The 26,578-nt window shown below is 47.9% G+C and overlaps 1 protein-coding gene across 2 annotated transcripts; it reads right to left on the reverse strand.

The window, feature by feature from the left end:
- Positions 1–3,389: 3,389 nt before the first annotated feature.
- On the reverse strand, positions 3,390–26,419 carry LOC117896810 (homeobox protein abdominal-A). Of its 2 annotated transcripts, none has more exons than XM_034805313.1 (6): positions 25,022–26,419; positions 23,210–24,260; positions 22,196–22,446; positions 18,999–19,046; positions 6,460–6,683; positions 3,390–6,351 (listed from the first exon to the last, which is right to left on the reverse strand). In XM_034805313.1, exons 2-6 carry the CDS (start codon positions 24,028–24,030, stop codon positions 5,980–5,982), a joined length of 1,716 nt encoding a protein of 571 aa, XP_034661204.1. In that variant the 5' UTR covers positions 24,031–24,260; positions 25,022–26,419; the 3' UTR covers positions 3,390–5,979. The 2 variants fall into 2 exon arrangements, with proteins under 2 accessions (XP_034661204.1, XP_034661205.1); XM_034805314.1 differs by having other exon boundaries at positions 23,210–23,930; positions 25,022–25,134.
- Positions 26,420–26,578: the final 159 nt, after the last annotated feature.

Below are 26,578 nucleotides of genomic sequence, written 5' to 3' on the forward strand. Positions count from 1 at the left end.
TACCAACATTCCATATAAATTAGTCTCGTGGGTGCAATTTTATTAAATCAACAAAAATTTGCAATGTTGGCAACGTGTCTTAGCTTCAGCTTCAGCTTCAGCGTCTGCTTCGGTTTCAGTTCTCGTTTCCGTTTCCCTTTCAGCCCTGTTCTGTTCGGGTCGGAGAGCGAGGGAGCCCTAAGTAGCCGTAGTGAAAGTGCCATGCATGGGGTTGCTGGGCGGTCTATCTGTATCTATGCATATCTGTATTTGTATCTGTATCTCTGCCCTGTGTGTGTGTGGCAACGGTGGTGGTTTCTCATATTAAAAAGATTGTGTTTCATTTGAATGCGGTGCGCATTTGTCGGTTGGTTTCTCGGTGGATTATTATAATATATTGAAGATCGCTTAGTTGAAATTTAGTGTTAATGTCAATGGGGTCGTACAGCAAAACAGCGCCATGATGGCCTCCCTTTTGCTTGTGTTGGCCTGCAATTGTTGCCATTTGGATCAGGTTTCATCGCATCCACAAACTATTAGGTAGCCAAAAATACTTTGGCTATCCATTCGCCATTTTTTCCCGCTCCCTGCCTACCATTTTCAATAAGTGCAATTACAAACCCACTTTTCAGTCTCCCCTTCCGCCATCGGGGAGTATCTATTGAATGGCGAAAATTGTGATAAATGCTCGCCGAGGGCTTTAAAATTGGGCGCGTATAGGGTCGAGCCTGGAGAGGGAAAACTCATTTTTCTTTGTTAATAAATTATGATGTAGCAGCACGGCGGGATGTGCAATTTTGCAACAACAAAATAAAAGTGGAGAGACAAGAAAAACAACAACAGCAACGACAGCGGAGAAAGTGTACACATTAAGGCCTACACGCTACACGGAGGAGATGGAGATGGAGTCTGTGACGGGCCAATCTATTCCGGAGTCGCATGAAAAAGTGCCAGGGGATAAAGTCAACCTGTGCATTCGCAATGAGCTGCGAGCTGGGAGGGGTAGACACCCGGGCCCGACGCATTAGAGCAGAGGATTCACCGGCTGCCAATTTCCGGGGACGGGACAGGCGACTGGGATAGCGATTTCGATTGGGAATGGACTGGGACACCCTTTTTGCACACACACTGCACACTGCTCCTGGTTCAGGTGGGAGTGGGACTGTCGCTGTTTGCACTTGTTTGAAAAAAACTCCCTTTGGTCCGCCATTAATGTGGGCTTTGGCCCGGTTCGAGGGTGCCATCGAACAGGGTGTTTTATGCCTTGTTTTATTTATGCAAAATTATGTTTCAATTAAACGAAACGCGCACTGTTATTGGCCGCCATTTTGCCCGGGTTCAGCCAGGACCCAGCCAGGAACAGGGTTCGCGGCTGGCAACATCTGCGATGGGCTGTAATTAGGTCTCGCATATACCGCGGCACCAACAGCATCCGCATCAGCCCCAGCCACGATGCTGAATCAGAATTTAAAGTAGGATCATCGCTTGGCGTTTGTGGCTTTGTTTGCCCTGTCAAAATATTGTAATTCTTTTTTGGCCAGGGCTCAACCCGCGAACGAATTTGAATGCCATAAATTGCCAGAGTTTATGTGCGATTTGGCATTAGAATTACACGGCCGACTAACGTTGATCCGCGGGGTCGCGGCACTGAGAAGTGGTGGGTATACGAGTATATGGATGTGTATTCGTGCAACATGAATAAAACATATGGCGGCAAACGTTGTTCCAACGCCTCCAAATGTTGGCATCTCGCTGGATTGGTGGGAACCATCCAGTTGGGAGAAACTCCTCAAGTAAGTAACGAAAGCATCATCTGAGGCACTCGTTTATTCTAACAAAATATAACCGAAGGTAAATGGAAAATATATAAAAACTTTGTAAAGCAAAGAATGAAACAGTTTCGAATGCATTTAAAATTTGTTACATCTAAAACAGGCAAATAGATAATTGTTTGGAATCTGCATGGTATCATGGAGTTTTCGGGAAAAATCTCTATCAATGAAAAAATTATATCGCTGCCTATATTCTGCCTGATTGAAGACTTTTCCTGCTGCGGGAGTGCATGGATATAATGTATTTTGAGATTGTTTTCGCACAGCATATGACATAAAATATTTCGAATGTTGCCTTATCGCGTCGATGATCGCCTTTGGGACAGTTTAACCGACACAAAAACTTTTCTAATAACAGCATCCAAATGTGAACTTATGCCCAGCCCATCGCGTCACGGCCCGCTCCCTTGCAGCTCTGCGTGCTCGTCCTACGTGCTCTGCATTGTGAGCAGAGACATCCGCCGTGAACCCAAGCCCGAACTTGTGCCCATACCTTACACTCGCTCCAAGTGCCGTGCCCATTCCCCCCCACATCAATGGGACAATCTTTGGAACGCCATTTTGACGTTTTCGAAAGTTTCTTTTATTGCATACATGAGCCATTTGGGTGCTTGGTCTTCCGTTTCCGCTGCCTTTGCCATTGCCGAGGACTCAGCTCGTTGACGCAGCCATTATGCCGTCGTTGCTCCAAACAGGACAAGGACATCGTCTGGCTCCCTCCCTCTCCTCTTCCCCACTCCTCTTGGAAGTCCGCCCCAAAATACTCCGCTCCTTGGTGCACATGTGTGTGTGCCATAAATGCCGTCGTTATGTGTGCGCTTATTATCATAATCCGTTGAGTTGTTGCCGCATTAATTAAATTTAATTAAAGGCGTTTTGCAACAGTTCAGGCCAGTACGTGGCCACGCTGCAAATTGCACAACTACATCTATAGCCAAGGCGAAAGTAGAGCCATCCTCCCCCCAACCAGACAAGCCCTAACCGCAATCATCCTTTGGTCGAGCCATGAAATCAATTTCCATAAAACGGCACTCGTTAATTAATATTTGTGGCATCGGCATTAGCAGGCGAGAATTTATGCCCCCGATAGAACTCTATTCGATCAATTTGAACGGAAATCTAAGTGAAACATAAGGTTTGATATATGAGAGCAGTAAGGATTACTGATTAAGGAAAATGATAATGATAAATTCTCATCTATGAATTTGAATTTCGCTAAGGTTTCCCCAGGGAATTAGGCCCATATATTCCCTATGGTTCCCGAGCAACGCTGAAGCAGTCATAAACCCTCGATATGAATCACATTTTCTCATAGCAGATTAAATTGGAGCACCGCACCCAGTGCGCAATTATTTGGAAGGCATTTCTTTAAGTTTTATTTGTATTTATTTATTAATTCTTCACTTCAGTTGCTGGCTTATGCTTAAGTTATTTTTTTGTTATATTTTTTTGGGGGGTTTGCTTCAGTGAATGAGTGAATCATGAATCAATATTTCGTTCAGCCCCTTGGCGCTGGCCAACACTCTGCGAACGCTGGGAATTGTGGCCTCCATAGATGAGTTTAAGTGTTTTAGTTTAAGTGTTGGGTTGGCTGTTAATCCACTTTCTTATTGTAAATAGTAGTTATGCATTATTATGTACAAGTACAATGGCAAATATTGGGGCGCCCCTTCGCGCTCTAATACTAGGATATTTATAAAGTTCGAATATAATTCAGTTACGTATATTCCGGCTCCTGTCTCCGTCTGTGAGGCTGGGTGAGTAAACTTTGTTGGTTAGTACTATAAAGTCATCGACTTGGTTGCTACGTATATATGTTCTTTAGGTATTAGACTAGTGTTTAGTTTGATTTAGTTTCGAGTTTTGGGACCTTGGCAAGTGGGTCGCCGTATGGATGGGTTGTTCTTGTTGCAGTTGTTTCCCAGTCGATGGGTGAGCGCGCTGGGCGAGGTGGAGGTGAGTGAAACAAAGGTGGTTTAATCGTAGTTATTTTCGCATTCATTTAAAATCGCATAAAATTATATAATACACAATTCGTCACAACTAAACTTAAACTAAAATTAACAGAAGTATTTAGAATTAAGGATCAAACAAAATATTAATTATGCGCTAATTTGCTAGGCCATCCGAATGAGTCCAGACTTAACCAAATCAAAAACACAACTATACAGAAACGAAAACGAAGTTGGAAACGGAAACGGAAACAGTAACATAATTTTCTTCAATCTTCAATCAGGTCTTGAAAAAAGGCAAAAGGTTGTCGCTACCCATTAATATCACTCGAACCAATGCAAACCAGGGGGACTAAGCAGACCTGAAGGGGTGTCCGTACTCCTAAAGCGAAAGATGTGCGCAGGGTGGGTCAGGGGCATGGGCATGGGCATCTGCATGCTGATTGCTGGGTGGTGTGTGGAAAAATGTGACTCGACTTTGACTGCATTTAATGTTAACACTCTAGATACACATACATTTAGGTATTTATACATACACATAAGGTTCCATACTGTATATATTTGTAATATATATTCATTTATGTTTATATATGTATATTTGTCATTAATTGTTTACGTAAATATTTTTGCGCAATGTAAGCCCGCTCCTCTCCTCGTCGGTTGTGTATAATAAATAGATCTTGACTTTCATTCAATTCTTTAATGCAATCCTCAAAGATTATGCTAGGTAAATTTAATGTCGGGAAGTGAACATCTACGTATATGGGGTTCTGCCGCCATCTCTTTCTCTCTCTCTTTGTTGGCCCTTATCCCGTATCTCTCTCCCACAATCGACACAAACTGTCGCGGATAGTTTTCTTTTGTTTTATCTGTTGTTGCAACCTTAAGCTAATACGTATTTCAGAGTTCTATTCAGAGTTTGTTTGTTTGTTATTCTTTTGTGTGGTTGTGTGTGGACCTGCGAGCCCAGCAATCAATCAACGTCTAGTACATACTAGTCTAGCACTTAACTGTAGTTAATTTAAAATTTTAGTCACTGGCAAAACGACAACTTTCAAAATTTCCTGGCTTCGTGTGAATCCTCTCTTCCATACATATATTTCCATGAATTTGTTTCGTGATTTGTTATTATTATTATTACGTATTTGAAATCGTGATTATGCTTTTGGTATGTTGCATACCGTTCGTTCTTACAACTTGTATTTATGGAAATTATCTTGCGCAATTCGCTTGCGCACTTTCACTAGTTTTAGTTGAGTCGAATTAAGATTAATATGGCATTCAAGAAATCGTTGTTTTCAAAGCGTGGGGCATACAACAAAGTGCGGCAATCACACACGGTAAACACCTCACTTAAACAGAGCAGTGGAACGGGGGAAAACAAGGATAAACAAGGACTTCCAATAAATAGTTATGTAAATACACAAAGGTACACTCTAACTCTAGACATAGTATAGTGTGTGTGTGTGTGCTCTTGTTAAACATAGTCCAACGTGGCTCGTACTAGGTGTGTGTGTAATCCTACTGCAGTCGCAAAATAATTTTACAGTTGAACTCGTCTCGTTACCCCCTGGGCTGGTGTCGCCTGGTAACGCGGCGATTCTCTGACTATCAAAAATCGCTCGTAGATCGCAAACTTCTCCTTTAAGCATGTACCGCTATCGCTATCGCTATTCTAAGTAGTTCAAGTTATCTATTAATGTTAGCAGGCTGCGCACCTCGGCCCACATCCGATTCGCTGGGGCCTGGACATCGATTGAACGAGCCATCGGGCATCCACGAGGGGTTGAAGCGGAGAGGAAAATGGAAGAAGAGCTCCGAGGAGCGGCAATAAAATCGAATTGGGTGGCGCTGCCTATCAAATAGACAGCTCCACTCCAGGAAAGCTCGGGAAACGGATGCACAGCTCGAAGCAATCAACTCCTCCACCCCACGAACCGCATCGGAGCCACAGTGCGCACTCATTGATTTCGCATTTGTGTGTGTATGTGTGTGTACTGTACGTGTGTGTGTGTATGCTTATATGTTTTTATATCCGTTAATTGTAGACTTATGCAGCTATTTACTATGTAAAGGTTTACGTATTTTAGTTATCGAGTTTATCTTTCGCTTTCTCGCTTTCTCCACTCAGACGAAGAGGCGAAAAAGAACGCCGAACGTGGGGCGGTGGTGGCGTGGTGCTAATGGCGGAAGAGTGGTGCTGGGGCGGGGGCAGCTTAAGAGTTCACCTTACTGACCGCCTTCAGCAGATCGTGGTTGCTCTTGTCCAGGGCACTCATCATGCCCAGGTTGCCGCCGAGTCCGCCACCCAGTCCCGGTCCGAGCCCAGCGCCGACACCAACGCCCACGCCCATGCCCAGGCCGAGCTTGAGATCGTTCTGGCCCACGACGGAGTGGTGCAAGTGGCCCGGATTGTGTGCGATGATCGAGTGGTGGTCCTGCTGCTGTTGCTGCTGCTGCTGGTGCTGCTGTTGCTGCTGTTGCTGCTGCTGCTGCTGTTGCTGCTGCTGCACTTGCTTGTTCTGCTGGGCGGATTTCATCGTCTCCTGGGCCTTCATCTTCTCCTGCTCCTCGCGGTCACGTCGGGCCTTGAATGGGAAGGGAAGAGGAAAGAAAAGAGTTGTAGTATTTTGCTGGAAAATCCATCTCAAGCCAACTGCTACATTGAGAGAGAGAATCATGGGGAATCGACTCACCTGCTCGTTGATCTCCTTGACTGCGCGCAGCTCCTTCTTCAACTTCATGCGGCGGTTCTGGAACCAGATCTTGATCTGGCGCTCGGTCAGGCAGAGCGCGTGCGCGATCTCGATGCGCCGTCGCCGCGTCAAGTAGTGGTTGAAGTGGAACTCCTTCTCCAGCTCCAGTGTCTGGAAGCGCGTGTAGGTCTGTCTGCCGCGTCGGCGTGGGCATCCGTTGGGGCCTGTGGGCGGGAGAGAGAACAAAGAAAGTCACGTCAGTCACGCACTCATACTGCCTGTCGGCTGTCGTCTGTCTGCAGTCTGCTGTCTGTGCATTGGTGTGATGATGTTGTTCGGCATCTTTGGGGCTGTCTTTTTTGGCAACTCTTAATGAGCCGCAAAGATGCTGTCTGACAGACTCCGCCAGCCTCGCCTTAACGGCCTGAAACACATGATTTGTGTCTGCGGATGGGATTCTGGATGGGGAGCTGGGAGTTCGAAGCGGAGTGGAGAGAGGCAGCTGCGAATGTCTTTCTGGCTGCAAATTACAAGCTAAACAAACAGTTTGTCTAACAATCATGCTGGAAGGGTGAGGCTGGAGAGCAGCCTGACGTCAGCAGCAGCAGCAGCAGCGGGCGCCCCAGGACTTGGACTCCCCGGGGAGCAGGCTGACCCAGCGCTGATTCCGCCTCGGATTGCACGCAGTGCATGGAAGGGTGAAGCAACACACCGACTCCCGCAGCGGCAGGTCTCGCCACGGTGGCCAGCAGTATCCGCCGAGCGCTTTTCACTCGGTTTTCCTACGCTCCCACACCATGCGAGGCGATTCCTATTTTTTCTCTCTCTTTTTTTAACGATTTTCCACGCTACCTGTGCGAATTTTTTGCGCGACGGTGCACAGGCTCCGGCTCCGTGTTTATGTTACGGAAATCAAAATTTCGCTATCTACAAATTGTTGCCTCATCCTCTGGCTCAGAGCCTCTCACTCTGGCTCTGCCGCTTGCCGTTTTATGGCTTTTATGCCGTGTCTCTCTCTCTCTCTCTCTCTGTCTCTCTGTTTTTTGGTGTTTTGTTTTGCGTTTTGTGTCGAGTCTTTCCTGTAAAAGGTTTTCGTGTCAGCAGCAATTTTTTATGGTTGCAAGTTGCGACTTTCCCACTGCAACAACAACCGCGCCGAATAAAAAAAGGAAAAAGGGACAATTTTTGCGTAATATTGTGAAAGGTGCCGATCTGGCGAATCTCCTCTGCAGTTGCAGTTGCAGCTGTAAATCATTTCGGGTTTTCGAACATTCTATGCATTTTTTTATGATATTCGGCAGTTGGCAAAATATTTACGGATCGATTGAGGCCGTGAAATGGGCGGGCAGGAGCAGCTCTACCTGAGCTGGTGAGTCATTCCAAGGCAGGAGAGGGACCACTCTTATCGCCACAAATTGAAACTAATTCCATTCTCTGGCCAAGCACTCTGATATTTTTAATTTGAGGAAAGCTTCCGGGTGTCATAAAATCGAGAAACATTCAGATCCTGCCCTCTGCGAAGTGGTGAGGGCCAGAGCCCAGTCGGGGAAAAGCAATTTCAATTCTAATCAACCTCCAGCCCTGCCCTGCGGTGGAGCTCCTGCTCGGCGGCAGGAGTGGCTGGGGGGTGCACCGGAATACCGAACTAATCTAAATTATTTACACGCTACAATGAGCAGCTACAATTCGTCCCATAAATCACGACTCCCAGGACACACGCGCCCCTAAACGAGATTTACGAGCCCCGCAATGGCGGCTGCGGCGTGCAGGTGCGAGCGAGATGGCTGCAGTGTGCACAGGAGTGATGGAATCCAACATGGCTGCCGCAGTGTCTGTGTCGGACAGGTAGACACACGCACACAAGCATCGAGTCAGAGAGAGAGCGTGTGCATGGCAACGCGGTGACTACGACCAGGGAAGGACGGGGAGGGGGGAGCTCAGTGGTGAGTCGGCGCAGGCAAACCGGATTTTTCGAGAGAGCGAGAGACAGAGGGAGAGGGAGAGAGGGAGATACAGAGTGAGCCAACTTTGAGTCACATGGCAGCGAGAGTTTACTATTGATTTTCCATTGAGCCGCACGAGGAAAACATTTTCACTCAATTCATTTTCCAACTAGCATTCAAATCATGATTCCAGCACACCACGCATTCAACTATGTATTCAAAATACAAAATCCTTCAGGAAAGTATCAACAGAGGCGCATTCGTGGCTGGGACTCCATCGAGGGGGGGTCTTCAAGGGTTCATTGATCTTCACAAATTCCATTCGAAATGAGGAATTATAAATAAGGATTTATTTTGTGTGTGTTTTCCATTGATAGAGGAGGAAGCTGGACGGGGCAGAGTTAATCAGACAGGTACCCCATGCACCCGTGTTTCCTTGGTTTCTCACAATACATTTCCCTTACATCTCGATGGTCTTGACAGATACTCGCTTAGTGGATATCGTCAATGGCGGGGAGGGGGCCGTCCAACCGGTTCGTTGCACAATTGCGCAGAAAACCATTTCAATTTACCAATTAAAAATCAATTAGCGCGCCGTAAATCGAGGCTAAAATTGACTGATGCGGCAGCGTCTGGCCCCAAATGCAACAAGTAAACAAATCAGCGAACTAGAACCAGAAACCGAACCAGAAACAGCAGCAGACAGACATTCCAGACGCGGCGGCGTTGGCCAAATAGAGCAAGAGGTACAGTCCAAATGGGAATTCAGAATCAGAATCTGATTAAGACACGGGAGCGTGGAGCAGGGCAGTCGGACCCATAGTGACGAGGAATGACAATACGAGATGGCCGTCCCAAGGCGCCGCTGTCAACGTTGTGAATGGGATTTGGATGGTTATGAGAATGGTTATGGGGATGGGAATGGAAATGGGAATGGGAATGCGAATGGGCCCAGACCCCGGCCAGCGTCTATAACAATGACATTAACAATTAAAAATATTAATAATCATAAACGTAAACGTAATTGTTCAATAAACAGCGGCGCGTATAAATAAGCGCAGAAACATACGAGAACGAGGCACAGAAAGAAAAAAACAGCGCAGACTGAAACTTATGATGACATAAAAATCATAAAAACAATTCAAAGCGTACAATAAAGATACACAAACACACACACACACACACACACACTAGTGGAGCAGGTCTGAGCGGGGGGAGGTGAAAAGCACCATAGTTTATACGGGCGTGAGTATTTGTATCTTTGTCTGTTTCGTATCTGTGTGCACTCGAAAGTGGTTCCGTGGGGACGTTGCCAGTCCGCCGCGCCACCGACTGTTGTTCAAGCGACACAAAATTGTACAATAAACAAACATTCATTTTGTTGTATTTCGTGTTTAGTGTTTGGCTTCTATTCCGTCCCCGCTTCGCCATCTCTACCCTTTGTTTTTTGGGAAATAATAAACAAATTTACATATCGCTTGACACAGAACTCTCTGAAACATTGTGGTCAGGCCACAGTTCCAGCCGCGAGTTCTTGCCCGAGTGTTGTATGTATGTACTGATGTACATATGTATGTATTTATGTACACATACTTGTACTCGTAGCCCTGTTGTTTCAGTTGTGGCAATTAATTTGAATTCTTTGTCGGACCCAAGTGTTTGCCGGCCCATAAATTCCTGATTTTGCTGCTGTTGACCAGCCGAGAATTGGGCACCGAAAGTTCAGCCCGCCACTCCGCCTGTTTGTTGACTTTTGGCGCGCAAAATTGTTCTGTGTTTGTCTTTGAACGGAATTTGGGGGAAATCTTGGGAGGTTTTCTGCACACTCGACTGATCTCACATCTGTGGATGCATTTCAGTGCGGACCCCCCGCGGGTGCGTAAACAGCTTCAATGTGGAAGTTACACGTAAGCAATTCTTTGTTCGGCAAAACGGAAAGAGCTTGAAAGTGTTATCTTCACTGGAGACCGCCCAAAATATAGGAAGAGCATACAAATACAATTTATGAAAATAAATATTAACAATGAAATACAAATTGGAATATTTGTGCTCGAAAGCAGAAAACAATTCATTTTCGGGTTGCTGTGATCGAATCGAACCTCACAAATATAATATTCTGCACCATCCCTAGTAAATAGTGGTAAATATTACTACATAACTTTGTTTTTCTCCCCACAATGCCATCGATATTTACATTCATATTTTGTATTGATTTATTTAACTTTTTCAATCGCAATTATTTTCCCTTTTCCCAGAATTTGTTGTTCCTTTTGCGAGCTCCTGTGTATTGTATACAAGTACACATACATAAATATCTACACTCACTATATGTAAGCTTATTCACGCCCTGTTATATCTATCTGTTTTTTTGAAGCAGCAGATACAAATGTATCTATCTATCTCGCTTGTGAGCTGTGTGTTCGTGGCTTGTTTGGGATGTTTTATGCTGATTTGTTTATATTTGGTATGAATTCTCGAAACTAACTTCCCGGATGGCATGTTGAAAGATATATAAACAAACGGCGGACATTTAACATTCCCCAATATCCACCAATACGCACACGAGTATCTGTATGTATGGATACATAAATATGCATGTAAATATGTATATGTACGCAAATGAGGAATGTTGTCTGATGGCTCAAAGATTTCTCTGCTGCTCCGTGAATTTGATGGAGTTCATTGTTTCCCCGAGCTGGGGAATGATCTTTCGAGCATTTAGCGCAAATTGCAGTGTTCTCTGGTAAAGCGACATCCCCAGGGATATGCAAATGCGCGGAGTCCGTGGAGCAGCGGGGGCAGAGCAGCGGCGACGAAGACTAATTAAAGTTTGAAAGAAAAGCCGCTTAAATGCTCCTTTGACAAGGCTCCCGGGCAACATCTGGCGCCTTTGTGCGGCTTTTAGCCGAGCAGGGGATGCGAGGGGTGGGGCAGGTAAGCGCCGCCATTAACTTGTGCTCGACTGTGCTCGGGGGTGGCAGAGGCAGCGGCAGCGGCAGAGGCAGCTCCTGGCTGCCATTGCAAATAATTTATGTTTATTAAATTTATTTAAATTTAATCAGTCGCGCGAGCATTTTGTACGCACAAGAGCTGCCGGTTGTAGGGGGAGGACGGGCCAGAGGGGTGTGCTGTGTGTTCCTGCATTTGGGGTTGGAGTCGGAGTTGGGGTTGGGGTTGGACCGTGGCTGGGGGATGCTTTCCCTGCAATTTATGTGCAGCGCGTTGCCAATGTTGTTGTCTGTGCCATCAGATCCGCCACGCCCCCCCCAGTCCGCTGTGCCTGTGCCTCCGGCAGGCCTGAGTGCCAGGATTGCTAATTGTGTGCTTAATCTTGGGAAATATATGGCCTAGCTGTAGCTGCCTGCTGTCTGCTGCCAGGAAAATTGCCAACAAATGTTGCAAATACTCGTGTCTCCCGCTCCCCCAGCCCGGCTCTCGGGGGATTAATATATTCTCATCAAATATTTCACGCCATCATTGGAATTACTCCTTGTCGGAATGGATCAGCAAGGAAATGGAAGCGAACGAACTGGGAAACAACTCGGAATTAAAATAAGAATCAGGAGAAACAAAAGGAATTTGTTGAATTGAGAAATAGAAATAGTTGGGGGTATCGTTAAAGTCGGACATTTGCCTGGGAATTGCCAGTTAAAGTTTCAGCAAGAGTTTGCATAATTAATTCCAGGATAATTATGCCTTGGACTAAATTAAAGTTGGAATTATTTAGTCTTAGGTACTTGGAACTGATAAAAGGCGAAACAATGATCGAAACATTTTCCAAATATAAATACCAGCTATAATTGCAATCTCCTTCCAGATTCAGTTATCGATGCATTGTCGATTCGAGTTGAAAATGTTTTCGAAATTGTCTGCCTTTGAGGCAATCCCTGAAGCACTGAAGTCGCACTCGAGCAGGGCCAGAGCCATGGCAACATGGTAACAGTCGAATTCTCCTTTTTTCTCTCTTTTTTGCACAGCGAAATGTGAAAAGGAAAAGGGAATAGAGAGAGAGAGACAGGCAAAGAGAGCGGGCGGGAGAGAGGGAGACGGAGCATAACGGCAACGGCAGCCATTAGAGCCATTCACCCTTACTGTCTTTATGGCATTTTTAATCTCGTGGGTGGTTGGCGGCGCATCCGCCTCTACCTCCTCGCCCCAACCCACTGCTTTGTGCTCTGCTCACAACGGAGACGGCATTTTTTGCACGCACTGCAAACACGAGGGTGTGATAAGACAAAATACCCGACATAAATGTGAAAAATATATGGCCAAAAGTGAAGAGGGAAAACGGAAGAAGCCCGCCACAGAACGGGCAGGAGCGAGTGTCGAAGGAAGGAGTGGAAAGGCAGGGAAAGGCAAGGAAAGGAAAGGAGAGGAAACAAGCCAAATCAGACCCCGCCAACTCCACTCCTTCCCCCCATCTCATCACACCGAAGTGGTTTCAATAAATTTGTTGGCCCAGCCGAAGAGGGGAATGCGGTTGGCAATGGGGCTGCTTCTGCTTCTGCTTCTGGGTCTGGGTCTGGGGCTCAACTAATTTCGGGCAGGCGGACGGCCAAGACAGCTGGAGCATTTGTAGCGATGGCCTATAAATGGCATTAGGCGTCTAGAATTGGTAATCCGAAAGATTTTTGCAAACGGCGTCTGCGATGTCCTGTGCCTGACAGCAGTTGCGCCCTCCAGCCTTCCTCTCTCTCTCTCTCTCTCCCTGTGTCTGACACTGCTGCAAGCTTCGAGCTTCCGGCACACACACGTGTGGCCAACTGACCGCAACTTGAGCACCCTCAGTGCGCCCCCGTCTGGGCACGAGTATTCGGCGCTTTCTGGCTCCGTTTTGGGCTGTCTGAGTTAAAGTGCGCCTCAATTTAATTGCAAATGAAAGGCGTTTAATGTGCGCCCGCTGCGATTAAAATCGCCGCGAATCGATGCGACACAATCAACGGCCATTCAATGATCACAATGAAGTGGCGCCACAGCGACTCTTTGTGAGGGTATCTGTGTGGGCCTGGTCTTGCGGAGTTCACCCAGCGTCTCTCTCTCTGCTGGGTTCATCAACACTTTTCGGGTCCTTTGTTTGCGATATCGTGGGTTGTGAGAGCAGAAGACAAAAGTCTGACGGAAACTTAAGCTTTGCTTTCGGATAAACTGAATACTCTTCTGCTGTTTTGCTTAAAATTTTCGAATCCAACTTTAATATTTCGTCTCTACGAACCCGGAGAAAATGGGGAGGGACTTTCTTATTTCTGCTCAATGAGATGTCAGGTATTCCCTACTGGATCATTCCACCACAATGACAGAGTGCAGATACCCTTTCGTCGGGCAAGGGCAGGGGAGGGTACAGAAAAGGTTCAGCAGCAGTGAAATAACTGCAATTGGCCTCGTCTTGCCCTTTGGACGCCTCATTGGCTTTGGCGCTTGGGAAAGGCGAGGAAACTGAATTGAAATTGATTGCCTTCATTGGCTGCCACCGCTGCCGCTGCCGCTGCCGCTGCCGTTGCTGCTGCTGGCCGTTTCCAAGTTCATTTGCTCGTTCTATGAACCTTGGCCAAGCATTATATCGACTTTTATTGAAAATACATATAAATTGAGTCAACTGCTTTCGACGGCAGAGCATATTCCCATTGTTTGGTTTGGTGTGGTGTGGTGTGGTTTTCTTTTGCCTTTTCCTTTTTCGGTTTATTTTCCCAATGCGTTCACGGCCCAGTGGGCACGGGTCGGGTCCGGCTGGAGCTCGCCCCGACTGACGATTCCTACTCTTATTTGGTAAAAACAAACACGAACTCCGAATTCCTATTCCAATGCACAACTTGAGCAGATGTCGGCCATAACTTAGATTGCGTGGGCAGACTGGAAACGATGACGTATTAAAATGCCATTCCCCCCGCCTTCCCCACACCTCCTCCCGCTGCACAACGAAAACGTGACACTTAAACTCGTATAAAAAGCATCGATCGCTCCATGCGGGTTCTATATTTACCTAGGCGTGCACATAACTCATGCTTATCCCGGCTCCCCAGAACCTGCCCAGCCCCTGCCCAGTCGCTGGCTCCGCGGAAACAAATTTCAATATGCGCGGGTCGCCCTGCGGCGAACAATGCTCCCCCCTGTACCGATCTGCCAGTCCCCCCTCTGTGATGAGGTGTGGTCCTGTGGGCTCCTGAGAAATTGATTGTTGTCTGATCCCCGTCGCAGTCCCCAGTGCCAGTGCCAGTCCCAGTCCCAATCCCAATCCCAGTCAAAGTCGTAGAGGGACCACAGACCACAAGAAGCGTCTCTCATTTTTTCCATTTCCTTCGTAATTTTCGTTGGCTGACAAAGTTGATTAATGGCTCACACACACACACACACACACACACTCGGCTGAGTTGGTCTTTTGTTAATGGCTGCATAGAAGTAATTCGAGAAAATGGTGGCTGATGCTCGCTGAGCCCTTCCCTGATCCCAGCAGCCCTTTGTCATCGACAGGTTTTATGCTCCGCATTGTCGAGCTTGGTCGTTACCAAACTACGAAGCTCTGCAAGAGGCTCTCCGACATTACCTGAATGGCTTCATTAGGCTCTGGGGAAAGAGGAGCAAGCAGAAGGATTCTCACAATGGCGAGAACTGGAATAACGAGTTCAGCCAGGGGAGGATTTCAAAATACAATAGACGTGATTGGAATCTAGGAAAAGATTCTTGAAATTGCATAATTGGACAGCAACGAAATCGGAGATGTTCTTCCCCATAAACCAAATAGAATTATGTCAATCGAAGCACTTTTCAGAGTTCAGTTTTGGGCTATTTTCACTTGGGAAATATGTCCATGGATCTGCGTGTTAAGAGCCTGAAGCTGATGACTGTCCTCCGATCACTGCAACTGCTCCAAGTGCCTGGCAACCACCCACATTGCGAAATGGTTATGGCGCATCCATCAAGGGGAACGAAGTGCATCGTAAACACCACAATCTCGGCCATTAATCAGTGGAAATTATGCATTATTTTTAGAGGAGAGGCAGAACCGCACAAAGAGTGCATTAACCGACACCAAGAGCGACTTGTATAATTCCGTAATTAAATTAATATTAACTGCGCGCCCTTTGCAATTTAATTTCAACTTCAAGAGTCTTGCAAACGGAAGGAAGGCAACACGCAGGGCACGCGAAAAGAAAACGGAGAACGGGGAGGAGGAAAAGTGGAAAATGTGCAAATGTCACACGGCAAAAGGCGGACTTAGGGCCGAGTTACAAACGAAATCTCAATTCGTTAAATGAAATATTTAAATTAATAAAAATTAACAAACTTTGCCTGGCAATACATTTGCGGATTCCCTCATATGTGTGTGTGTTTGTGTGTGTGAAACAGGGGAATAAACTCTGAATGATTATGATGCGGGGGGGATAGAGGGGCGCTTCAATTGTCTGTGGAACGTGTGCGCTTTTAATTTGATTTTGTCTGCGCAAATTTACATGTCTGCAGGACCAGGCATGGAACGCGCCGTCTGGCTGCCATTTTGTTCTTGTCTGTGGCACTCTCTCTCTCTCTCTGTCTATCTGTCTCTCTTTTCCCAGTACTCTCTCTCTCTCTCTCCCTCTCTCTGGCTGTGTGTAATTCAAACCCTTTCGCCAATTTGCGCCACTTGGGCATTAAAACCGCAGATTAACAGCCGCACGGGCAGTTAAAAAAGGGCAGAGCTCCGCTCGCACTCGCAGAAACGTGTCATTTCGAATTTTCCGCCGCCGCAAAATGAAAAAACAACGACACGAAACGTGCCGATAACACGGTGTCGCACATACCCCCCCACCCGCCCTCTCTCCCGCACACACTCCCCCAGGGGGAGTGAAGGAGAGAGCGCGCCAAATGTAAATACGCCAACACAAAATAAAATAAAGAAACAACGAAAACAGAAACAGAAACAGACAGAGAGAAAGAGGAAGAGGAAGGGAGAACACAGAGAGAATCGGAAATTAAACAAAACCCGAAACGAAACGAAATGGAATTCGCTTATCGCGCCTCATAAATTAACCCTTGCAGCCTGTCCATGTCCAGGCCCACACTCACAGTCCGAATCGCATCCACAGCCCCATCCCCAACCCAATCCACACCAGCAGCTACAGCCACACCACAGACACACTTGGACATACATGTAGTACATGCAAGGGAGATAGCGCTACAGACAGTGCCGTTAAGTGGCTGCCGGGTCGGGCAGGGTCGCGGCCTGCAGCGGCGTTTATCTGTCCGGGCGGAGACGCTTCGCCTCGCCACTGACATTGAGATTCCGTCGGGAATCTCAGACAGATCCCGATCATGATTGAATTCCGAATAATTGATATTCGCCGCCTGAGACGACATCGCGGATGAGACACCCCCACTGTGGATCCTCGGGCAAGCAGCTTGCGAATCGGAAACCATTCTCCAAGCTTATCATATGCCATAATTGTGGCATGTAAAATTAATAAAAATAATTCACATTATTGCTCATTTCGATCGCACATATCATCGCTGTGGAGCGGATGCGAATGAAGATGTCGCTGAGCTTGTAGCAAGAAAACACTTCTGAGATTAAGTTAGCGGACTTTTCATTAAATTATGAATTATTTTCAGGTAGAAACACTCCCGAGAGTCCCATTGAATTCCTGACAGACAGATACAACTCCTCTCCCATATTGCATCAATATTCCAAGCTCTACAGAGGGAACTCCCCCATGGAGATCTGCACAAGAAAAATTTTAACGAAACCCAAGCCCAAGAGATCTGTGCAGAATGGAAGCTTGGGGAGCTAATTACTTGTCAAACAGCGGCTGTTAGCGCTGTAAATTGGCCAAACGACTCCGCTCAACGCCAACGCCAGAGATTTATTTACAAAGCAAACACCAGAGGATCACCAGCGAGCGGAGAGAAGCGGGGCGTGTTCCGGGCTCGGAACCAACTCGAATATCAAGCGATCTGTGACGTCGAAAGCAGAGCCACGGCACGTTCCGCCGCGGGTCTCAGGCCCACAACCACCACGAGCATTCGCAGTACTAGAGCCACTGCGATCCCCACTCCGATTTCAGACCGGCCAGACTGCGTGGCCGAATACTGTTTTGCCAGTGGTCGAGCGCAATTAAACGGTTCGCAATTACATGCCACAGTCGCCAAAAGGACGGGAGCCGAAGATGAAGGGCTACTGCGGGTATGGGCAGTCGTTACATTCATACAACAGCAAATCATTTAAACTATAACAATAACAAATGGGTACCCACTACTTGCGATTACTAATCAAAGATTCACTGGATATGAATAGTAATTTGCATCCGCAATGGATGCTTAATAGCATCAACAAAGTGTTAACTATGATGTGACTTATGAATCTCTATGAATGTCTCTAGTAATATCTGAAATTGTGAATCGTTACTCGATTAAATGTGTAAGCTGTTCAGTCGATCAATTACAATGGAGTTTTATGGGAACGTGAATGCCGTTTAATGGCCGCCCATTGTAATAGTAATTGTACCCCACCATCGACAGTCGCTACCCGTGTTTGTGGTTCTCTGGTTCCCCCGATTGTGTGCCTGTGTACACATTTATTGTACTTGTACGGCAATGTCGTTGAACTAATTGTAACGAGCTGCACATATGGCTACGCTGAGATTCGCTAAACAATCGAGCGGCGGCAGCATAATCAGCGCCATTATCACAGATCGAGCCCATTAAACGGGGGATCGTATCGGTTGTTGCGGTGCTCGTTGCGGTAGTCGCAGTCACCATACAACAAGTCCAACATCGAGATGATCGTTATGCACGGCGCAAGACCATGCGTAAAATCGTAAATAGTTCATAAAATGATCATAAAAAGCCATTTAACGACGCCCAGAGCAACAGGCGCATCGCTGATCGACGATAGGACCCGCTCCGACCGGCCGAATCGATCAGTTGGAGTGGAACTGAGTGAGTTTTTTTCGAGCCGAGCCCAGCACCGTACCGTAATTGTTATTGCCATCACACACAGTAGCCCAGTCGAGATTTTGGGGGGCCTCCGCCTCAACACAGATCAACTTTCGATCGATCGTCCATCAATGTGATTTACGGTATTGACTTGCCACTTGATTGGCACGGCAGGTCTCGGCCCAGCCACTTTCACGGAGCAGCCGATTAGCATGGAGAGCGTGCGCGGACAGTTTGCCGGCTGCCAGTTGCTCCTTCCTTTGTCGAGACTTGGACATTCGCAGGAAAATGACTTCGGCAAACAAAGCGAAATGAATGGACAACTGAGGCTGGCTGAGGCGGGACAATGGCAAGGATTTATGACAGGCAGGCCGGGACAGCGGTGAAAGTCGCCGAGTCAAGTCAGCAGGAGCGAGTGACGAATGAGGAGAGGAGAGGAGAGCGGGTAACAGATTGCCGGATGCAATGCTGCATTGTGCAGGGTGCAGTGAAGGGTTCGGCGAGTGAAAGTCGGAGGGAGGGCGGTAGGTAGGTCCTTGGTGTTCAAGGACATTCCGGCGCTAAAAAATGAACATTTTGCCATATTCCTCGCTCGGTTAGGCGGATAACCCATTAGTGTCCGCATGCTGCAGTCGATGGTCAATGCCAGTCGGGGAATTAACTTCAAGGGTCTCCGGTAATTGCGGTACTTACCATTAAAATCGCCGCAAACGACGCGCTCGAAGGGGCTTCCCATCCAGTCTGCAAGAGATAGAATAAAATTATGGTTAACATTCGTCAGTTGGTTTTTTCTGCGTATACGTAAAGGATTCATATGCTGCTAATGTAAAATTCCTCGCCAGTAAATCGATTGCAGGCAGCCTTGAGGGGATCATGCTGGGCAACGGCAACAGACTCCAGACTAGCGAAAGATCTCTCAAATCATGTTCAGCGCCCTGCACTGTCCAATGCTTCTTCTGGCAACGGCAGCCTCCATAAACCACTCAATCGGGCCGCTTTCAATTTAGTTGTCAGCGCCATCGACAAAAAGCAGAATTGGCTGGGCCCCTGCAATGAGTGGACCACCAACAAAGTGGTGGCCTCTGGCCAGTTCGACCGGATCGGCATCGGCATCGGCACTGCCAGTGGCCCCCTGCCCCTGCCACTGTCCCGCGCCAAAGTAGACCACGTCGACGGCAGTCGGCGACTCCTCCTCCGCCGAAGCGACGCCTAATTAATAAGCAGATGAAGCCGCTTGCCAGCACTGGCGCATTTTTAATTAAAATACACAAATTTCCGTGCATTCGCCCGGTCGTTGCTTCCACTTTATTTGACACACGGACGGATGGACGGACTACCAGAACAGTCTCTAATATGCACAGCCAGAGCTGGAGCGAGTCTTTGGACCTTCTTCTTTGTCGCATTGATGAGCGCCCGATTTATGGCCAGCAGCTCTTATCTCCAGACATTGGCAAGGCAAAAGGCATAATTCTGAGACGAATCTACACTGGGAAAAACGTTTCGAATCTACCAAAGAGATAAATAATTCCATGTAATGGGATTTCCCTGTAACACTGCTCTGGCCTCTCCTTCAACTATTGAAGATTCAATTCTTGTATTTTCTAAGAAAAGCGAATTATGATTCAAATATTTGAGCTGGCAGTCCCGCGCATAATTTCCTCTGCTTTCCATATTGTTCTCATAACGGATTTGCTTTCCTTTCCTTCCAGTGGATCCTCCCTCACCCTCCCTTCGTTCCAGGCACCGCGTGCAGAGCTTGCAAAATTTTCAGCTGGGGAAACCTCTTCCCACTCCCGGACGGGCTGCGCTTTTCCAGATAATTAAGAAAAGTTAACCTCTTTGCTTTCTTATCAGCATAATCAGGTACAGGCACGCCGCCATCCGCCAGCGTCCCCGTCCCCATGCCACGCCCCTGCCGCAGCAGACCATTCGCTGCAAGTTGCAACATTGTTGACGCTGCTGTGGCCCGAGTCGGTTGGGTCGGTGCAACGATGTGAAAATGAAAATTCATTCAGACGCTTTGGCGTAAAATATTAAAATTCATTAGTTAAATTGCATTTGGCAAGCATTCAGCTGTAAAACGTTGCCGTTGTTGCTGCTGTTGCTGCTGTTGCTGTTGCCATTACGTCCGGGTCTTGGTCTTGGTCTTGGATGTGGTCTCTGGGTGGGTTTGGAGGCTTGGCTGGCACACTGCAGGCAAAGTGAAAGCCAGCGCTAGACGTGGGGAAAGAGTTTGCTGGTGGAGCGGAGACACGGACGATTCTTGCGCGACTCCATCAAGTCCCGCGATTCACATGCAACTGCATGGATAAATGCATGTGTGTGTGTGTGTGTGTGTGTGTGTGTGTATCTGCGAGAGTGCACAGTGTGCAGGGAGGAGGGGAGGGGAAGTGGCTGGCTGCGTCGACGTGTCGCGCACTTGGCTGCCATAATGGCGTCATGCTCGTATTTACTTTCATCGCAGCCAGTCGTTGCAGTCGTCGCAGTCGTCGCGTCGTCTATGATCTCGTTGACAATTTTATCGCCTTTGTGCTGTGAGCGGGAGATATGCAAAATATCTCATTGTGCGGAATACCGTTTATCTTTGGGCCCAGCCCGATGCCGATGCCGATGTTGATGCCGATGCCAATGCGGCGGGTTTTTTCGCTGGCCGCGACTGTTGGTCCAACAGGTTTGGCTTGCAAATGGTTCTATTAGCCGTTTATATAAAAGGGCGTGTCGAAAGCATTCGCCATATCAATAAATGTATATTCAACCCCGCTGGATGCCCTGTTCTGCAATCGAAAATCAATTCACAGCGAATCTGCATGAATGAATGAACGCGTTGACACCCCACCCCGATTGCCAATCTCAAATGGTTATAAGCATCGATCTTCCACTAACAGAGTGAATAAAATGTGCCTGCTGTGCTCCCCAATTTTGTTTCGCATCTACCACATTTTATACATCATTTTAGAATGCCTCAAAACTCGTATCCAACCGCAATTATTCTTGCTTTTAATTCACATGCATTGGCCATAAATCCAGTCCGTGTCCCAGCCGTTTGCGGGCAAATGGATCGCCCGATGTTTTCTCTATTTTGGCGACTGATGTGCAGTTCATAACTCTGGCCAATTGACAGTCTATTCATACGCTGTCCGCCATAACTCAGAAGGCATTCAACCCGCGGCGCATGGCGAAAACTCAAGTCGTTCAATTCCTCCCTCTTGGGCATCGTGGAAATTGAGTGCGGAGCAGGGAAATGTGCAGAAAGGCGCTCGAAAATGAGCGGATCGGATCGGATTGAATCGCGTAAATTAATGTGACCCACATAAATTCCGAGCGGATCGCTCGTACTACGTTTGCCGCATAAAAAGAGATCGCCGAAATGTATCTGTATCTCGGGCCCGAGACTAGTTTGTATGCGTGGGGGCACAGCGGAACGTTTGCTTGTGTGTGGCAACCTTGAGGCTATTTAAATTATAAATCGACGCGATGAACCACACACCAGAAACAAGGGGAATTGGGAACTATTTTCATTTTTATTTACTGCCAACTTTTTAGCTCTTTGTTGCCATCAGTCTGTCCACCAGTGGCTCCCTCTCCCAGTGAGGGAGAAACATTTCGTTTCGAATTTGAATCGCATGGGGAGCACTCGGCTGGAAGACTTATGCGAAATAAACGACTTGGAAGTGCCCCGCAAAGTGTTCATTATGCTTCGGAATTGGATTCGGAATCGGAATGGAATTGGAATTGGAAAACAAAACGTTTGCGCCACGTTTATCTAATGTTTATATGGGCCAGCGGCCATCGAGGTGTGAATTCCCCCAGCAAATGCCCGACTGAGTGCTTTTGATTTATGCAGATCTTGTGTACACACTGCCGGATGAATGGATTCGTTCGTGACTCACCTGTGAGCGTCATCCAGGGATACCGCGGCAGATCGCCAATGCCGCCTCCAGCACCGCCGGCACCGGGCACCACCCCGGAGGAGGGTTGGGTGCAGGCGTTGCCCAGTGGGTCCACGCCCATGGCTCCGGCGTTGGCGGCGGACACGGCCGAGGCAGCGGCTGCGTGCTGATAGAACTGTGCGAAGCTGGCGGACGCCGAGGCAGGTACGCTCATCGACTGGTAGCTGTTCATCACGGTGTCCGTGTACCTGCTGCAGGACAGAGAGAGAGAGAGAGAGAGAGAGGAAATCGATTAGCATAAGATTGTGTTTGGTTGCTTCCGGCACAAGAGGCCCAAGTCAAATGCAAATTGAACGGTCCCTGACCATCCCTAACTGGGCCCATGCCCATTGCCATTCCCACTTCGACTGCGGTTGCCTCTAATTGCACACTAATCCCCCACACGCCCACCCAGCGGGCACCCATTGTAACGGGCCAATATGCAAATGGCCACAGCGGAAGGTCAACGTGCGTGCGAATCTCGTGGCCGGCGACAAATGGCCACCAGCAGCCACCGCAGCGCTCTCTAATTGTCCCATTCCGGTCGCTCTTTACGGCCATTCAATGTGAATTCTCAATGGGCAACCAGCACCCGAGGAGCGATGGATCAGAGGGCCGAGCCGATAATTAGAGCACATTTGAAATGGATTTGTGGTTGCGGTTTGTGGACGTTTCCCCGAAGGTTGCTCTGGGCATTTCCGCTTAGCATTCGGAATATGAATATTCGATTATTAGCCAGGAAGGTATGAAGAAGCAGTTCTTGGAAGGTGAACCTTAGGATCACAATTAGTGCGGGAAATATGTTTAAATCTTTGGAGAGTAACTCATGGATCTGTATCCATTAGTTACAGGGTGGGGATAATGGACTGAAGAACTGTTGAATGGATTTCATTAAACGATCACTGAGGAGGGTTCAGTCTCAAAATAGAATGGGAACAACTGTGGATACTGACTAGCGATGGATCATGGACTCACCTGCAGGATTTATCTTCCAGTCCGGAGAAGCCAGCCATGCCAGAGAGGCCTCCATGGCTGCTGGGGTGGTTTGACACGTACGGATACATCTTGCTTGTGGGGATGGCAAACGAAGAGCTGGCCGCGGCGGCGGCGGCTGCAGCGGCTGCTGCGGCTGCTACTGAGCTGGCCGCGGATCCGGGCGAGTTGTCGTTGAGGCTGCGGTGCAGCGAGGAGCTGGCCGAGGGCGAGGGGGAGCAGCTGCTGTCCCCGGTCTGCGAGTTGCCGGCCGAGGGTGGGGTCAGCAGCAGTTGCTGATGCGCGTGGGCGTGCGAGTGGGCGTGAGCGTGGGAGCCCTGAGAGTTGACGGCAGCCGCGGCGGCTGCTAGCTTGTTGATGTGCTGCTGCTGCTGCAGCTGGAGGGCGGCGGAGAGCGAGGAGTACTGGGACTGCGACTGCTGGTGGAGCTGTTGCTGCTGGTGCTGCTGCTGCTGGGCCTGCTGCTGGAAGAGGGCCGCGGAGGAGGGCGACGAGGAGGACACCGGCGAGTGGGAGGACTGGCTCAGGTGCTGCTGGTGCAGCTGGTTGCCCAGGTGCAGGGCGCTGGATCCTGGCGAGAGCGAGCCGGTCTGCAGGCTGAGGTGGCTGCTGCCGCTGTTGGTGCTGCTGCTGGCGGTCGCCGAGGTGTTGGAGCTGGCTGAGACGGAGGCTGCGGCTGCTGCGAGGGCGGCTGCGACGGCTGCTGATGACGAGGTTGGGGGGGTGTTGGTTAGGTGCGAACTGATAAATGGCTGGAACTGTGGGTACTTTGGCAGCATACTATCGAAAACAAATTTTGACATTGCACATATTTTGCTCTCCGGCAGAGAATCGCCGAGTCGTCGAATTGTCGAATCGTCGAATGCGTCGCAGTCGAGTCTGTTCTGGATATTTATATTTTCTTTCCTCTTAACTTGAGTCTTGGCTAGGATCGATTACTTCTGGGTATATTTTGTGTTCTTCGGAGTGTTCCGTCTTCGCTTTTTATCTTTGTTTGTCTAGCTTGTGTCTTGCGAGTGATTCTGAATCGATTCTGAATCGGGGAGTAGATGGGTTGAGTGTTTGTGTTTCGCGTGTTCTCTTTAACAAATTTTGTTCGAACTCAGTGTGGAAATTCGCTCGATTTAAGCAGCAAAATTGGAATACTTTTTATCTTTGGCTGCTCATTCTCTCACATCAATTATAATCCCATGGGAATGACTCTATTCTGCGTATAAATCAAACCTCAAATTGATCAAGTTAAAGAGCACTAAAAATGCCATAAAGCAGAGAAAATAAACTTGAGATCCACTAAAATTTGTGATAAACAAAAACCGAATACAGCCAAAACAAGTGCTGCTCTGAGCGGTCGGATAAATCTATACTCAAATGCGATATATATTCTCTAGGTAGATATATCAGCAGAGACTGTTCGGAAAACATAAAAAGAACATTAGCCAAATTGAATATGTTCAGATTGGACATAAATCTCTTCGACTGCCACAAAAGATTCGGGTGGAAATTCTTTCTCTCTCGTTTTGCTTTGCTTTTTCTTGTGCTTTTCTTTCAACAAATTTTGCCTGCACAATGCCAAAGGGTTAGTAGAACTACTTGGGGTTGTGAGCGGAGTGCTATCTCCAAGATTAGTACACTAAAAGAATGTTTATGGGATGGCAAAGGAGTTAGTACAGAGATACGGGGAAAGTAAGGTATAGAGAAGAGGTGTAGAGAGAAGAAACTTTGCCATTTGCCCGAGTTTGTTCTACTTTTTGGTCTTGCAAATGGAGGGAAGAAGGTGAGAATGCATTTCGTTACCTTTCAGAGCTCGACTGGGGCTCTCTATCAAAGTGGCTTTTAATTTATTGGAAAGCGCCTTCCAATTGGCGAGCAGTTTGTATTTGTTCAATGCTTTTCGACCGAAATTGAGGATTCACAACGAAATTTGTTAAATTTGCATATGGTTTCGGGTTGCCGTGTTGCTGCAGTTGCTGTTGTTGATGTTGTTCTGGTGCTGTGATGTGTGTGGGTGGGGACATTTATTTGTTGTAAAAGCAATTAAAAATCGGCCATCAATTACGCGGAAAATGCACGGGTGGGGCGCTGGTGCTGGGGCTGGTGCTGGCCTGCCGTCGGGTGATTTATAGGCGCGGGACTTTTAATGACGGCGACGGCACTCGAACGCGTTATGTTTTTACGGCTATTGGCTATGATTCACAGCGTTTCCTTTTACGACTCTTCAAGTGCGTGTGTGGCTCTGGAAGCGGGACTGTGACTGTGACTGGAACTGGGAGGGAGAAAGGCTTTCTCTGGCTCAGTTCTGCTTTAATTACTTTGTTTAAAATGCCGTAAAACACTTTGCTCTTTTGTCGCTCTCTCTCTTTCCTTGCGGGCCCCACAGGTAGAGGGCGGGAATCGAACTGTCGAACTCTCGAACCTTTTACGATGTCAACTTTATGACTTTTTAATTTTTATGTACTGCACAGACACACTTGTTTTGACAGTTTGTGGGGTCACGGTTTAATTCTTGATGGCTTTCGGAGTGTCAGTTTTCCCGATCGACTTCTGATTTGGCATTTACTCGCATTGTTTTATTTCAGAGGATGTTTCGTTGGTGTGTTTGCTGCTGTGTGGCACTATAAAACATAAACTATAAACTATAAACCGCACTATAACAGTTAAGTGACAATAAGACGAGCACAAAATAATAATAAACACGGCGAATCGGAAACAGAATCGGAATCTGAATCGGTCGAGTGGTGGCTGGAAGGCTGAGCGTGGAGCGTGGAGCTTTGGCGATTGGAGCTGAGAGCTGAGAGCTGAGCGAGCGCTGTTCCGCAGACACTACTGCGCGCCACGATAATAAATATTATAATAAAACGAAATTTTTAAAAGAGTATAAAAATTTCGTGTAATTGGTAATTCTTGCTGCCAGCGCTGGCAGAGCGGCAGCGGCTGTGGCTAAGGCTGACGCTGAGGCTGAGGCGGCAGAGACTGCGGCAGAGACGCGACTACGACGGCGACGTCGGCGACGTGGAAAACGCGGGCGCTTTTGGAGAGTTTGTCTGTCTGGGCGACTGGTTACATGCTTTTCCGTGGCGAGAGAGTGCCGCGACGGCCGTTGTGGCGTTACGAGCAGCGAAACGTTTATGGCGCAATACAAAAGCCATGCGAGCGTTCTTATGGGCCGCTGGATGCTGAGGCGGCAGTGACAACAGTCCGCCGCGTCCGCCAGCAACACCAATTCATTTCAAGCACTCTGCCGTTGCGCATAAACACACGCATATCGTGTCGCATATGCACCCATACAGCATTCAGCATTCAGCATACACCATACACCATGCTAGCGCTTTCTGCCGGCGCCGACGGCGGCAG

Source organism: Drosophila subobscura, chromosome O (genome assembly GCF_008121235.1).
Source record: "Drosophila subobscura isolate 14011-0131.10 chromosome O, UCBerk_Dsub_1.0, whole genome shotgun sequence".
NCBI lineage: Eukaryota > Metazoa > Arthropoda > Insecta > Diptera > Drosophilidae > Drosophila > Drosophila subobscura.